This window comes from Pan paniscus, chromosome 17, assembly GCF_029289425.2.
Source record: "Pan paniscus chromosome 17, NHGRI_mPanPan1-v2.0_pri, whole genome shotgun sequence".
In the NCBI taxonomy this organism is placed as follows: Eukaryota; Metazoa; Chordata; class Mammalia; order Primates; family Hominidae; genus Pan; species Pan paniscus.
This window is the reverse complement of record NC_073266.2, coordinates 51,323,821-51,341,059: the sequence shown is the minus strand read 5'-3', so window position 1 is coordinate 51,341,059 and position 17,239 is coordinate 51,323,821. Positions and strand designations below refer to the sequence as shown.

At 35.2% G+C, this 17,239-nt stretch overlaps 1 protein-coding gene across 12 annotated transcripts in view; it reads left to right on the top strand.

The window, feature by feature from the left end:
- Positions 1–17,239, top strand: part of NOL4 (nucleolar protein 4) — a 381,920-nt gene that overhangs the window by 265,545 nt on the left and 99,136 nt on the right. For 6 of the 12 annotated variants that reach the window (XM_055102631.2, XM_055102630.2, XM_034944035.4 and 3 more), the window contains 2 exons: positions 9,139–9,318; positions 10,043–10,234. In XM_055102631.2, the coding sequence (XP_054958606.1) occupies positions 9,139–9,318; positions 10,043–10,234 (372 nt within the window). The remainder of the gene's footprint in view (positions 1–9,138; positions 9,319–10,042; positions 10,235–17,239) is intronic. The other 6 variants (XM_055102633.2, XM_055102632.2, XM_003830247.6 and 3 more) reach the window with 1 other exon arrangement.

The window sequence follows — 17,239 nt, the reverse complement described above, 5'->3', positions numbered from 1 at the left end:
GGTCCCACTTGTCAATTTTTGTTTTTGTTGCAGTTGCTTTTGAGGACTCAGTGATAAATTACTTGCCAAAGATGATGTCCACAAGAGTATCTCCTAGGTTGTCTTCTAGAATTTTTATAGTTTGAGATCTTACATTTAATCCACCTTGAGTTAATTTGTGTATGTGTTGATAGGTAGGGGTCCAGTTTCATTCTCCTGCATATGGGTAGCCAGTTATCCCAGCACCATTTATTGAATAGGATGTCTTTTCCTTATTGCTTGTGTTTGTCAATTTTGTTGAAGATTGGATGGTTGTAGGTGTGTGGCATTATTTCTAGGCTCTCTATTCTGTTCCATTGGTCCATGTATCTGTTTCTGTACCAGTTTCATCCTGTTTTCGTTATCGTATCCTTGTAGTGTAGTTTGAAGTCAGGTAGTGTGATGCCTCTGGCTTTGTTTTTTGCTTACAATTGCTTTGGCTATTTGAGCTTTTTAAAATTCTATATGAATTTTAGAATAGATTTATCTAATTCTGTGAAAAATGTCATTGGAAATTTGATAGGAATAGCATTGACTCTGTAGTTTGTTTTGGGAATTATGGTCATTTTAATGAGATTGATTCTTCCAATCCATGAGCATGGGATATTTTTCCATTTGCTTATGTCATCTATGATTTCTTTAAGTAGTACTCTCTTTGTAGAGGTCTTTTACCTCATTGGTTGTATATATTCTAGAGTATTTCATTTTTGTGCTTGGCTATTTTAAATGAGATTGCATTCTTGATTTGGCTCTCAGCTTGAACATTATTGGTGTTTGCATTGTTGATTTGGCTCTCAGCTTGAACATTATTGGTGTTTGCATTGTTGATTTGGTTCTCAGCTTGAACATTCTTGGTGTATAAAAATGCTACTGATTTTTATATGTTGATTTTGTATCCTAAAACTTCACTGAAGTGGTTTATCAGTTCTAGGGTCCCTTTGCTGGAGACTTTAAGGTTTTCAAAATATAGAATAATATCATCTGCAAAGAGAGATGATTTGACTGCCTTTTCTATTTTGATGGCTTTTATTTCTTTCTCTTGTCTGATTGCTCTGGCTAGGACTTCCAGTACTATGTGGAACTGGAGTGATGAGAGTGAGCAACCTTATCTTGTTCCAGTTCTTAATGGAAATGCTTCCAGCTTTTGCCTAGTCAGTATGATTTTTGCTGTGGGCCTGTCATAGATGGCTGTTAATATTTTGAGGTATTTTATATATTTAGAAGCTTTTAAAAATTTTGTAATTTGTGGTTATTCTCCTCATCTTAAATAAATAGTAACTTTTTAATCTAATGTTTCAAAATAGCCCCCTCTCTAAATTTTATAACTTTCAGGCTTTACAAAATGTGGATTCATCCAATCAAGTGAACCTAAAACAATGCTCTAAACATGAAGTAGTGCTTCTTAAATGTTGTTGAATAAGTTAATATAGAAATAGTCAAAACAGAGGGGATATAAAATCAATCACAACATTTATAAACTTAAATTTTATTTTGAAAATATAAAATATATTTTAAAATAGAGAATACAATGAACCAGTAGTACTCATCACCTAAACTGAACAGTGTTTAAGACTTTCCCACATTTTTTAACTTTTTAACTTTTTTTCTGTAGTATTTTAATTTCTCTTAAGAGACAGGGAGTGTTAGTCCATTCTTATGCTGCTAATAAAGACGTACCCAAGACTGGGTAATTCATAAAGGAAAGAAGTTTAATTGACTCACAATTCAGCATGGCTGGGGAGGCTTCAGGAAACTTACAATCATGGTGGAAATGGAAGAAAACACATCCTTCTTCACATGGCAGCAGTAAGGAGAAGTGCTGAGCAGAAGGGGAAAAGCCTCTTATAAAACCATCAGATTTCATGAAAACTCACTATCACAAGAACAGCATGAGGATAACCTCCCCCATGGTTAAACTACCTCCCACTGGGTCTCTCCCATGATACATGCAGATTATGGGAACTGCAATTCAAGATGAAATTTGGGTAGGGACACAGCCAAACCGTATCACAAGGTATTGCTCTGTTGCCCAGGCTGGAGTTCAGTGGCAGGATCATAGCTCACAGCAGCCTGGGATTCGTGGGCTCAAGCAATACTACTGCCTCACCCTCCCCAGTACACTTCTAGGGATGCATGCCACCATGCTTGTATAATTGTTTTTGGTTTTTGGTTGGTTTGTTTGTTTTTAGGGATGGAGGTCTCACTATGTTGCCCAGGCTTGTCTTAAACTCCTAGCCTCAAGCAATCCTCCTGCTTTGACTTCCCAATGTTCTGGGATTATAGACATAACCTGGCCTTCTATAGTATTTTAAAGCATATCTCAGGCATTCTTGTCGTATCATCTCTTCATATCTTAACTTGTATCTCTAACAAGTGTGGATATTTTGTTACATAAATATTTACTTAACCAAATGTTAAGGTATTACATCTAACCAAAATTAATAATTCCATGTTATTATATATTATCCTCATCTATAATAGAATATTTTTACTTTTCTCAAAAAAATGTCTCTTGCTTTGGGTTTCTTTGAATCATAATAGAAGCAAGGGTTACACATTTTATTTGATTATATCTCTTAAATCTCCTTTAATATATCTTATTTCTGTATCAGTAAATTGTTGCAGAACCAAGGTCAATTGCCCTGCCCAATGTCTCATATTTTGGATCTACCTGTGTGCTTTCTCTGGTGTGATTTAACTTCTCTCTCTGCCATTTTTCTTACAAATGGAATTTAGCTCCAGACAAGTGGTTCTCAAGCTTGACTGTGCCTCAGAATCTCATGGAGGTCATGTTAAAACACAGATTGCTGGGCCTACATCCAAAGTTGATCTTGGGAGTGAGCTGAGCCTTTGCATTTCTAGGAGGTTTCCAGGAGATGCTGATCCTGCTAGTGCAACCAGCACATTTTGAGAACCACTGTTTCTAGATTGAAGTTTGGGTTCAACTTCTTCTCACTCTTTCTCTTCCTTCCTTCCTACCTTCCTTCCTTCCTTCCTTTCTTTTCTTTCTTTTCTGTCCTTTCTTTTCTTTCTTTTCTTTTTTTTTCCTTTCTCTCTTTCTTTCTTTCTTTCTTTCTTTCTTTCTTTCTTTCTTTCTTTCTTTCTTTCTTTCTTTCTTGATGGTGAGTTTACTTCTTGAGTAGTGCCATGTGCTTCATATAATATCGGAAGACACACAGTGCTAGATCATTACACTTATAATGATACTGACATTGCTTGTAAACTCACTGATGAATAACTGATATTTTTAAAAGGAAATATAAGATAGTTTTTAAAATTGCAATTTAAAAAATTAAATCATCTTTAGTGTAACTCAAAAGTGTAATCAGTCACTCACTCAGAAAATGTTTACTTTATTCCTTCTATGTGTTTGGCATTGTGCAATGTTATAAAGATGAAAGGTGCCTATGTGACTCTCCCCTCAAGTAACTCTCAGACTGCATGGAATATGAACATATAAACTCGTTTGCATGATACCTTACGATCACTGCTGTGACATAGATATGCAAAGCACGTGAAAGCATAGACACCTGGCACTGAATTCATGTGTTCTTCCCTCATTTAGGACATAATGAGGAAACACAGGTTCGCCTTTTTTCCACTGGCTGCAAATATCAGACACAGCTCCCAACCGCAGCTGTGTCTAACACCAAGCACTGTGGTGTTGCTATCTGAGCCATCCTAGGTTCTGACTACAGATAAGCAAACAGGTCGCGTTTCCTTCAAGTGGGAATTTTCAAGGCCTAATGCTGGCAGTTCTATTGGGATGGGAAAATTTGAGAAAAGGAAAGTGCAAATGTATTCTCAGAAGGCTCTTTGCTGAGGAAAGCCATGTTTTATCATGGGAGGAATAAGCAAAGTATATAGCTAAGGCAAAAATCTACCCTTATCCCCATAAGCCAACACCTGTGTTTTGAGGATAAGCATGTATCCGTCTTCCATAGAGCCTAAATTGTGGTTCTTTAATAACTTTGGATCTTTATTTTAGTTCTGGTTTGGATTTTTTTAGGTTTATACTTGAAGTAAGAAAACAATTGCACCTGAAATGAAGGTTTCCTAGGTTATGGTCATCCAAAGTTCTTATTAAGGCAAGGCAGGCTTATGGGGCAAATGGCTGCCATATATTATATGGGTTATTTGGAGACCTATAGTAACTTGTATTCCCTGAGCCTATGATACCATTGCAATACTCACATTCCCCCATTTATAAAAACCAAATAGTTTTATAGAAAAAAGAGAAATTATAGTCAGTCTTGAATTGCAATCTGTAAAGCTCATGTCTTGGATTCTGTGAGGGATATGTGTTGGTTCTTGTCTCAGACTAGTTTGAAGAAAAATGCAAATTAATATGGAAAGTAGAGAACAATTATAGTGTTTAAATCTGTGTCAAATTAAGTAACTTGGCTTCACAGTTTAGGGAAAGATTGAAGTAGACTAGGGTAGAAGCTGGAATCTTTGTGGAAATTGAACTTAATTCGGCCTTAAATGATAGGTCCTAAATGGTAAGAGAGGCAAGAAATGATAATCCAGCTGAAAAGCAGAATTCAGTTATAAAAATTTCAGTTTGTTTTGTAGAGCAAAATAACATCAATCATCCTTGAGATTTAGATCCTGAATATTTTCAGATCTGCAAGATTGCACGTTCTTTAAAACTTGAGTAAACAGGGCTATACGTTTTTCACTGTTCCAACTGGTTCTGTGTCCATCAAACAGCTGCATTGAATGAATTAGCCCAGAATATTTGCATTCAAATAACCGTATTGTAACATTTTTAAATATTTCACATTGCCATTCAAAATATATTATGCTTATTACATTTTAGATTTAAAAAGACAGGCTTTTCAAACCTATGGAATATTTTCCTTAATATATTTTATTAGCTAATTCCACCTTGTTAATGATGTGAACTGTAAAGATATTATGCTGATTTTTAAAATTTAACTTTACTGTTAATGTCAGAGATCTGTTCTAGTTTTATTATTCCTCCACTGACTATATAGTTATGATATGTTAGTATGATCCTTAAAGCATGCTACACATATGTTATCATTGCATGGAGGCAGTTTTGAACACTGTCAATTTAAATTTTCCCTTCATAAAGGTTATTCACTATCATTTTACTTTGTTGGTAGATTCGAGAATATCTCCTGCTGCTTACAAAGATAGTATTATTCATTTGGCTGGGGCCATCTATATATTTGAATGATCATGTGTGAAATCTATATTGTTAATCTGGCTTCTAATAATTGGTTGCTGTGCCACTCCAGATTCAATCTCAGGTGACTGAAACTCAAATTTAAGCAAAATTTAAAAGCATGTGGGTGGGTGGAGGATGTATGGTATTATACAACTTAAGGGTCCAGGGCTTAATTTCAGTAATAGTGAGATCTAGATGCACAAATGATGCTATCACGACTCCATGCTCCTTAGCTCTGCTGGATTCAGCTTGATTTCAGACTCAGGCCAGCCATCTCACGTAGAGGCAAAGATGCATGCTTAGCATGGAGAAGGTTGGTACCCAAGGGATTGGCAATGTTACCTGGTAGAGCGAGGGGCCATTTCTGAAAGAAAAAGGTGCTGGGCCAGCAAACAAGTAGGAGATACCATAACAGGCCCCGTGCTTGGTCTTGGACACAATTATAGAAGTTAATGAAAATTGTCTGGATTGGCATTTATCTTCCTTTACACACTTGCCTTTCTCCTTCTACTTTGGCAATCCACTGAGATTCCAAAACTCAACATTTTCATTTCTTTTGCTAACTCCCATGATCCTCCAATGCTGAAATCCTGTGTAGTGTTACCAGCCCAGTGATGAACGGATGGCCTCTACTTAACTTCTCTACCACTCTTCTCAGTGTCTGAGGTTATCTCATCAAGTTAAATTAACTGAGCCTTAATGAAGTCATTGATAATGTGAATAATATAATTACTACTCAGGGTTCTCCAGAGAAACAGAATCAATAAGATATATAATATATAGAATAAAGTATTGGCTCATGAGATTATGGAGGCTGAGAAGTGCCATGATCTGCTATCTGCAAGCTGAATATCCAGGAAAGCCAGTGGTGGAGTTCAGTTCAAGTTTGAAGCCCTAAGAACCAGGGGACTCAGAATTCTCAGTAAGTCTCTTAGCTCAGCAGTCAGGCAGAATAGGCAAATTTTCCTTCCCTCTGCTTTGCGTTCTATTCAGGCCCTCAAGACACTGGATTATGCCCTTATGCCCTCCCCTCACCCACCCTACACACACACTGTGAAGAACAATCTGTTTTAGTGAATCCACCACTTCCAATGCCAATCTCATCCAGAAGTATCCTCGCAGACACACCTGGAAATAATGGATAGCCAAATACCTGGACACCGTGTCATCCTGTCAAGTTGACACATAAAACTAACTGTCAGATATATTAATATCGTTTATTATTATTATGTATATATTTGAAACCATTTATAATGTAATATATTAATACTAGTGCTTCTGTGAAGTTATTATGTCAAGGTTAAAGCTCCATGTAAATTTTAAGATGCTTCATGAATACAAAACATTATTAAATAGGCTCCAGCCCATATAAAATACATGTATTCTATTAGATTGGCTCAGGGGAAATTCATAGTTAGATGTTAAATAATGAAATGGGTTTAATATGTCTTGTCACAGAGGTACTTCTATTTTAAAAGTTGGTGTCAAGAAATACAGTGCCTTAGGAATTGATTTCTACTGATATTATAACAATAACCTCATAAGTAGTCATGCTATAGAGACAGCATAGAATAGTGTTAATATGATAAACTCAGAGCCAAACTGCATGGGTTCAGATCCTTTTTCACTTGCTAGCTATGTGACATTGGGAAAATCACTTAACCAGTTCATTGTAAATGAGTCATATATTTAAAAGGCTTGGAATAGTGCCTGATGCATAATAGGTGCCCATAAATACTTTGTTGAATGAAAATTGCTCTGTGGCAGAGTATCTTGGCACAAAACCAAATGTGTAGTGATACTTAATGTAAAGGTTTGCCGAGGGAAGAAATGATTGACTTTGAGATAGATACTTGGAGTTGGAGCAGGAGATTTTAGAAATTACTACTAACCATGTTGGTCTTAAAAGTTGTATGTTATTGCTGTTTATTAAGAGTTTATTCTCTTAAATATATATTTTTCCTAAAATAAATATATTTATTCCAGAATATGTTTAGTCCTAAGTTGAAAAAAGAAAGCTTGTCACTATTTCCTTCTATAGATGTTTTGTATTTAAGAAACTATAATTATCTGCATTTGATTACAATAGTGTATCTTTATTCTACTTTATCCAGCAAAACAAATAAGCAAAACTGTGTATGAAGCACTAATAAATTATTTAAATAGATTCTATTATATGTGGAAATTTTATAGCAAGTGATAATTCTTCTTACTCAGGATTTATACATTGCAGCTTACTGTTCTATAAGAAAATGTAAATAATGTATCCAATTTATTTAGGTGGAATAACAGTATTAGGGGAAATCACTTATAAAATATTTTGTTTAAAGATTAACATGTACATAAACCAATGCATATTTTATGTTCTTTCAATTATACACACATGTGCATACACACACACACACACACACACACACACTTAGAAAAACTTCATATTGAGGAGAAAACCTTATGTGATCACTCTTAGCTCTTAGGCAGACCTAGGTTCACACAGTAGTTATATAATCTCATTCTTTAGATAAGAAGAGGTTGTTTAGATGTTCTAAAGCTGTTTCCTTATCTGTAGAATCTGGAGGATAATCCTTTCTCACCAGGTTGCTATGAAGCTTAAGGGAACCAATTGACTAGGTATGCAGTTGTTCTAAGTACTAATTTCTTTTCTTTACCTCTCACTTGCTTCATTATTTGCTTTACTGTATGTGATGTCTCAAAAATATCTTTTATATCATGAAACAAAAATAAATGGAGAATACTCCTTTTTAAATTTGATTACATCTTAGTTTAGTATCTTATCAAAACTACCTAGAATATGCTAAGAAGATTGATCAATGTTATGGTCTCAAAGAGTATATAAAATAGTTTGTGGTTATGCTGTACATGGCTGATTCAAGCTCCTTATCACACCATATACTTGGATTTTCTGTATTTCCAGGTCACTCTTCCAAACTTACTCTGGAATAATCCTAGAGGGTCCCAAGAGAAAATATTTGGAATAAGTGTAATCCCAAAATGAAAAGTGATCAAAGCCAGTTTATTTATTTTAAACAGCCCCATTAACATGTAGATATACTTATGCATTGTATTCTGACAACGGAGGCTCTACGAAGGCTATCAGCTGTTTCATGTGAAAATGAACTGTTAAACATTTTCAATTTTTTGGATGTTTAATTATTTTTACATGGAAATATGTGTCACTATTATTTAATTGTTCTTGCTTTAAATTTGTTGTGTCTTTTGAATGGTGTTAGAATCCAGAAACATTAAACTTAACAGAGGATTAGGAAGAAACCCGGTTCCCATTTTCTAAACCAAAATAGATGACCTCCTAAGACTCATAGACAATTTATACATTTATTTTAAAGCATGTTCACTAATAACTAATAGTCAATAATATTTTGTATAGCTCTTGCTGGGTAAGTTAATTGAACATCCCTTAGTTTCCATAACTGTTTAAAGAATACTAATAAAGTTAGTATAATACTGATATGATATAATACAATATTATATAAAGTGTAATACTAGTACTAATATTGACAATGCTCTGAAGTCATATTAAGTTCTAAGAATATGTGACTCAATGATTCCCTTGCAAAATCGATTGCAGATTGCTTTTTTATTTGGAATATGAGTATTGAGAGGAAACAGTAATTGCTCTTGCATAGCTAAGTTCAATAAAACTTTCTGCAGTGATGGAAACGTTCCATGCAGCTAACGAGTACTTGCAATGTAACTAGTGTGACGTGACCAAGGAAATGAAATTTTAATTTAATTTGAATTAATTTTTATTTAAACTAAAATCACCACAGCTCTAGAGTTATCAACTCATAAACAAGATTTTTGAGAAACAGTTGAAATTAAAGATGAAACATAAAACTTATAAGCTTGTGCAATTTAAAAGCAGTTATTTCACCTTCTCTTTTCAGTCTCCTGCACATAGTTACTCCAGCTATGACTCTGGCAAAAATGAGAGTGTAGACCGAGGAGCTGAGGACCTCTCACTAAACAGGGGAGATGAGGACGAAGATGACCACGAGGACCATGACGATTCGGAGAAAGTTAATGAGACAGACGGCGTTGAAGCCGAGCGGCTGAAAGCTTTTAATGTGAGTCCTGCCACACTCCAAGTGTGGTTTAATTTTTACCACTTCACTTTCATGTTGTTGCTTGTTGGTAAATGTGGATATTTTAGAGACATGTTTGTTTAATTTACAGAAGGATTTAAAAAGTACATGAAACACTCTTTGCCAACCAGACACCAGAATTGCTGTGTTTTGTTTAGAATTTTAAAGCCAAATGTGAGCTGAAAACTGGAGTTGTGTTGTGTGAGTATGCATGTTTACCTAGTGGATGGAGGGGGCCTCAGCTTAGTCCTCGGAAGAGTACGCCCGTCATCTGTTATTTCTTTTGCTTTCCTAGCTTATCTAATTATGCATGACAAAAGAGTCAGTTGTTTGATTTCAGAGATTAGTCCACTGTGCAGTGTAGCAATGTAACAGTCGTATTCATCATTAATAGAGATTGTAAAGGGGTGCTCAATTGTCACAGTCTACTGTTATTTCCTGATTTTTTTCTACACGATAGTCTATTCTTTTCTGTATGTTTGTCTGTCTGTCTGCCTTTCTCTCTTTTTCTCTCTCTATTTTTTAATCCAACCATTTAGAAAGTCTTTAAAGAGTGTTTGCTTAAAATTTCTGGCTTTCCATTGCAAAGTTCTCCAGTGCATAAACCAGAAAACAGTATTTTCCTATCGGTAATCAAGACAGGAAGCTAGGAACAGAAGAGAGCAGCCCTCCAAACCCTTCTCCTCTGTCTCCCTCTTGCCAACAGATGTTTGTCAGGCTGTTTGTAGATGAAAACTTGGACCGAATGGTCCCAATCTCTAAGCAGCCCAAAGAAAAGATCCAGGCTATCATTGACTCATGCAGGCGACAATTCCCTGAGTATCAAGAGCGTGCCAGAAAACGTATACGTACTTACCTCAAGTCCTGCAGGCGGATGAAAAGAAGTGGTTTTGAGATGGTGAGTTTTGAATTAAAACACAGCCCTAGACTCCATCAAAATCCCACATGTAAACCATGACACTATTTTTTTTCCATCTTAGTGTCTTTTTTTATTTTTTTCCATAATGTCAGGTCAAAGGGGGTTTTGTTTGCTCGTTTGTTTTCTTCCCCTTCTCCTTTTCATCTTCCTGAAGTATTTATTCTCTTTGTTTATTTAATAAGGAATATCTTGTGAGTCCAGTGCTCACAGAACCACGTGGTACCATGTCACAGAAAATAAAGGTGATATGAGTAAACACCAGTGAGAACCAGCATCTCGTTCATATTTGTTTTCTTTCTGTCGCTACTAAAGTGGGCATGAGGTTATTTAAGTTGTGAACTGAAGCACCAGTCACTGCTTGAGATGGCATGTAACAATGGCATTCTCTAAATCAAAAGGAAACAGATGGATCTACCTAGGAATACCATTTTCCTATCAGTGGTTAACAAATTGCAGTCCTTGAAAGTAAAGATCAGAGAATGAAAATGCTTAGGTGAAATATAAGGATTTGTTGTACTGGATATGTTTATTTGTGTGCTGGTGGATGGTACCAAGAGCTTTCATATTCAGGTGGATGTTATAGACAGATGAGATTATGTTGACATTAGATTACTGATAGGGTGGAGATTAGAAATCAATGATTTTTAAACTTTATTTCACCTTGCTCTAATTGTTACATCTAGAAATAATGCACACATTTACAATGTATGCCTTTCCCATTTTCTTATTTCCTATGTATGTGAGCAGTTTCGAAATTTTGTGAAACCATTTTTTTCTCGTCTTATCTGAGAAGGTGCCATAAAAGCCTAGACTGTTAGTGTTTGTGATCTGTGAATCTAATTAGTTAGGTGTGATTGGGTAGGAATTGGTGTACATAAGAGAGGTTTCAGAGTATGTCTGTACCAATTATCTCAAATCATAAAATCTCCAGAGTTGGATATAAAAGGCCATGCTTTATGAAAGATAAATCTAATAAATCTAATGTTTGATCAATACTGTCTTCATTTTCATTAGATTTTAGAAACCCAATGAGTTAAGTAACCATTAAATTAATCTGTAGACAAATATATCAAGTTGTTATTGAGTCTGTTGTGTGGCTTTGATGCTCAAATTCAGCAATTTCTCTGAAGAATATTTATTGTTCCAGAAGGTGTCCTGATCTTAAATTCATAGTAATAGAAAAGTCCATAAAAAGCACAGCTTTATGAACAAGATAGGGTTGGCCCATACTGAGTATCATCTCCAATAGGTGACATGATTTCTGTTTTTTGTTTCCTGAATTTGCATTATGAGACTCTTTCGCCAAGGTGCATACATGTATTTCTGTAAAACCCAAATGACAATATTTAGGGAATATATAGGAGACTTTTAGTCAATTGCTCCTCTTGTATCCCAAGTTTTGCCACTGTACCTAGTTAAACCAAATAGCCTAGATATTTAAATTTAATAATCTCAATCTATTGAAAAATTACCTAGATAGTTGCTTTTAATATTATGCAATTGACTCTTTTCCCTTGTAGAAATAAATCTCATGCAAGTTTTTGTATTGTCAAGGTCATTGTTTACTAGGCTGCTAAATGTCCATGACAGAAAATCTGATTTCAGAAGTTTCTTCTAGAATTTAATGCAAGAAAAATAATTGTTTTCCTGAGGAAATGGAATGCTTTTACCTGTTCTCAACACCGGGACTGTGAACCTTAATATGTTCACTTTTGTGCCTCACTGCCAGGGAGTTCAGAGCCAAACTCTCCATTGTCTTTCTGTTTAATTTATCTTGGTGGAGACAACTTTCCTTGGTGGATATGATAATTTTTAATGGAAAAGAGGAGATATAAATTTAGAAACAAATAAATAAATAGTCTAATTATGAAAGCACCAGAAAGCAAGCCTTTCGTGTTTAAGAAATTATGTGTTTCTTTGAGGATTTAACTTTTCGATCATTTGCTTCTATTTGTCAAACACAGCTCACAGTAGAGGGATCAGACCTTGTTTTCAATACATAGTTTCCCTGATATCATAAGCATGGAAATAGCTACAGTGACACTTGCTATTAACTTTTTAACAAATAGAAGTATTATAAAAATGAATTAAGTGATTCTTTAAACTGAAAATTATATCAAAAATATACCTAGCCTTTCATATAAGATCTTGACAAAAACTTTATAATACTTATGTAGCTATTAATATTCTTCACGCAACATGAGTATAACTATGTGTTTCTCTTTGTCACCAATTAACTTAATTGATGCTAATTAGCAAACACATTTTGTTTGAATTTTCCACTTGCTATTTGTACTAACTCTTGCCCTCTGTCTTATAGTTGTCATTTACCATCCCCCAGGTTACATTCACATTCTCTAAGATCTTTATTTATAATCTTTATTTTTAATTGCATCCCATAGTATCCTCCTTATTAATTTTGATATCTAAGCTGATTTCACATTTCTTTTACCTTTTCCACTTCAGGGATCTGGATCTCTCTTTCACCTCAGTCTTTATTAGCATGAATACACCTTGGTCTTAGTCATCACTCCAAGAGCCTGAACAAGCAATATTAAAAATTTCAAAGTTTTCTAAATGTTCTCAAGTATTCTCTGGTGACTTTACAGAGGAAAAGTCTTGTTCTTATTTGCCCTGGATAAATAAACCTCACATCTCTGCCCCCATATAATTCTACCTTCTTCAGAGCATTGCTCCATCAACCACCCCTACTCTTTTATATATTCAGTTTTCCCTTTTCAATGAGAGGAACATTTAATCCCTTTTTCCTAAAAAAAAAAAAGTTCTCAGATATCAAAAAAAGTTACATCTCTTCTTCTTATTCTACAATCTGAGTTCATCTTTCTTTCTCAGGTTTCTCAAAAGAGCATTTCATACTCACAGATTATACCTATTACCACCAAATCCTGCAGTAGTCCCTTACCTTCAGATTATCCAGACTATGGTTCTCACCACTGTGTAGTCAGCCCTACAGATCTGCAAGGTCTGCATCTATGGATTCAATCAACTAATTGAAAAATATATGGGGAAAAAATAAGGGGATTGTGCCTGTATTGAACATGTATAGACATTTTTTACTTGTCGTTATTCCCTAGACAACACAGTATAACAGCTATTTACATGTCATTTACATTGTATTAAGATTTATAAGTAAGCTAGAGATGATTTAAAGTATATGGGACAATGTGCCTAGGTAATAGGCAAATACTATGCCATTTTGTGTAATGGACTTGAGCATCCTCAGAGGTGCTAGAGCCAATCTCACACAGATACCAAAGGATGACTCTACTGAATTAGTTCTTATAAAGATCACATGACCACCTCTGCACAAAACCAAAGACTGCATATTCAACTAAAGTATATGCTCGTTTTCTTGAAACTTCTTGTTTCTGTTCCTCCTCATTTACTCTTACCTGCTTTTGGGCAGTTACTACAGTTCCGTGTTTAGCCACGTACTGTATATCACCCTAACCACAATTACAAATGTCTGTCCTTGTGTACAGTGTCCTATTCTCAAAGTACAATACCAAAAATATGCAAATCTTTGGTATTTAATTCCAAATGTCAGTCGGACACTAGGGCAATAATTATATCACACTGAACTCTATATTCTCCAGCACCTATTTTCTCCACTGATATTCCACCTCATTTATCAAGACACGAGTAAGTTCCTCTTGACTTGCCTGCTATTAATAGCACCATATTGTCATTTTTACCATTGCTCAAAAATGTAGAATGAGATTTGACTATTTTTGTGTCTTGTATCCTACCACTTAATGAATTCTGCTTATTCCTCCTTTATTCTGTTTCCCAAATAAACCTTACAGTTTCCAATTTTATGTGTTCTTATTTTAGTTCTAGTCTTTCATACCTCATACCTGTACTCTTGCATAATCCTAACTCAACTCCCTACTTTCCTCTTACCCTCTTCACACACATTATGCCTAGGCAGAGGCAGAAATAGGGTTTGTAAAACCTGAAGATTATATAACTTGATATCTTTTTGAAAAGAAAAGTAATACACAATTATGAGCAAAAAAATAGGTAGAAAAAATGAATGTGTATTTGCAGTTTAAAAATATCCTACACAAAAGAAATTTAGAAACCACTGAAATCTTGAAGATTAAAATGCTTTTCTTCTAACATCTCGTTAGACAATTTTCAGACACACTTACATATAAATGCTTCCGGATTTTAAAGTGGCTTTCCCTTCCTACCTAGAATGCTTACAACATCCAGGAACTCCAGCACTTAAGAGGCTCGTCCAATTGAGGCAGCCTATGCCTCACTTTTATTGACTTTATGATAAATCTGCCTTTGCTCCTAGAGTAGTCTTCCTCAATTTTGGCTTTGATAATGTGAAACTCTGTCATGTTAGAACATTTTGTTTTTTTGAGACGGAGTTTCACTCTTGTTGCCCAGGCTGGAGTGCAATGGCATGACCTCAGCTCACCGCAACCTCCACCTCCCGGTTTCAAGCCATTCTCCTGTCTCAGCCTCCCGAGTAGCTGGGATAACAGGCATGCACCAAAACACCTGGCTACTTTTGTATTTTTAGTAGAGATGGGGTTTCTCCATGTTGGTCAGGCTGGTCTTGAACTCCCGACCTCAGGTGATCCACCCGCCTTGGCCTCCCAAAGTGCTGGGATTACAGGCGTGAGCCACCGCGCCTGGCAGAACAAATTTCATATTTCTTTCTATAATGTTTTAGCATATGACCTTTTGAAACTGAGAGACCTAGCTTCAATTCCTTGCTTAGTTCAATTCCTGTACAAGTGTGGTGTTACTGAGTCTCTTTTAAAGGATAGGGCTATTGGGGTACTATATGTGATCATGTATGTATATGTATAGCATATAATATGGTACCTTTCTACCTATTCTTCTGGTATGTTCAAATTATATTCTTTCAAACCTTAGTTCATCATATGAGACTGCTGCTCCTTCTTTCAATGGGTTGTCTCTTGGTTCACTAATTTTTTTATGACACAGGGATTATGGGTCCTTTGCTCATTGTTTACTAAATGCATTAAAATTGAAGAATAACTAAGTTGTAAAAAATATAGCCAATATATTTTTCAGAGCTACTTATCACTGCATCTTTTACTTTAACAAGGTGTTGACCTGAGCCTCATGGGGTATGTTCTCTTCACATACACACACCCCACCCAGCTTCCCACCACAAACACATACAAATCCTGAATATAATATAACAATTTAAAAAATATTCAGCTAAGCTCAAAAGAAAGAAAAGGAAATTTCCAGGTACCTGAAATGAGTAGGAAACTCTTAGCCAAAATTGTAAGCCCTTTGGATTGGGTAACAACTTAGAAAGATAGAAAAAGTAAACGTAGACCCAGACAGATTAGGGCTGGGGTATGAATGTCCACCCAAGTTCAGGATACATGCATTTTAGTTTGTAACTAGATAGGCATATAAACTGAGAAATGTACATAAAGCTGGGCCCAAGAAAGGCTCATTCTCTATTTTCCTCTCTATGAAAGTGGAATTAAGAAATATCCTAATACGACTTTCAGGAATAAAAATGACAGACATTATAAGTATTGAAATTAAAACCTTACTAAATGGGTTAAGTGGAATATAATATTCAGCCAAGGAGAAAGTAAACTGGAACACAGAAGTATGCAAGTTACCCACAGGAAGAAAAGAGAAGTTAAATATGAAAAAGAAATGAAGATGGATAAGAGAATGATAAAGATAGATTTAACAGGCATTCCAGAGGAGAAATTACAATAAAGAGGCAAATTGAAAAAGATAATGATGAAGAATTTTTCAGAATTGATTGGACCTCAATCCTAATAACAGATAAGTAGATTAGTCCTAAACAGTATACATTTTTTTTAAAAAAACTCATACCTTGGGATATTATAGTAAAACCACAGAAGAGCAAATAAATTCTTAAATGTACCAGAAAGAAACAACACATTATCTACAACCGAAAACCAGCCTGAACAATTTCTTCAAAGTACTAAGAAAAAAAGTCTTCAAGAGAAACTAGTTTTAATTCACAAATCAATGCCCAGCTCAGCTCTACTTTCAGAGTGAGGGGGAAAGAAATACTTCAGATAATTTCTGAGGCTACTACTCATACAGCCTGACTGATTCCAGAGGAATGCTTCTATAATCTAAGAAGAAGGAAACTGAATCCAAAAGGAAATAATAAAAAATTAGCAGCATTGGTGAGCATCTGAAGAAAAGCACCTGGGTTTGATAGTCAGTGAGCCTTGGTTCTTGTCTGTGCTTTTCCAGTTGCTACTTGTTGATTTTCTATCTCTGAGCTTTGGTCTCACCCTGGAAAAGAAAAATGGAAATAATAGCTCTTATCCTAAAAATGAAAACCAAAAGCACTTGAAATAACAAATGTAAAAACTCCTAGGACAGTACCTGGTACACCTAGTATGGTACCTGGTGTGTGTGAGAAACATGATAAAATGCAATTTAATCTGAAATTGAATTTCACAGTTCCCTTTCCTGGGTAACCTGCACTGTCAATCTGTTGAGCTACTTGAAGGACTAAATCAACTAGGTCTTTGTCTATTTAATCCTCACTGCTAGCTAACAGCAGCCTCAAATCTCTCTTTCTTCTGTGTGCAAATTGTACTTTGTGGTACATCTTTTGTAGTTTTATTTTATCCTGTCTTATATTGCTGTTATCCATATATGGGCCTTAGCTCTTCAAGAAGAAATTATGTTCCTTGAGTACTATGCTTCTTAACTTGTTCATCTCTGTATCACCCACAATGTCATATATAATACAAGTAGCTGCTCATGAAAGTTGCTCAATTCATGTTGAATTCAACTGAATTAAAATTGCTGAATGAAAGATTGAGTGACTGGATGGATATTTACTAATGTGCTTCTTTGTGGTAGAAATTAGTTGAGAGATAAGATAATTTTTATTGTGTGACATGAGTTTCATAGCGTCTTGCAATTGGTATTTTAATTTTAAAAGCTACTACTAACTGA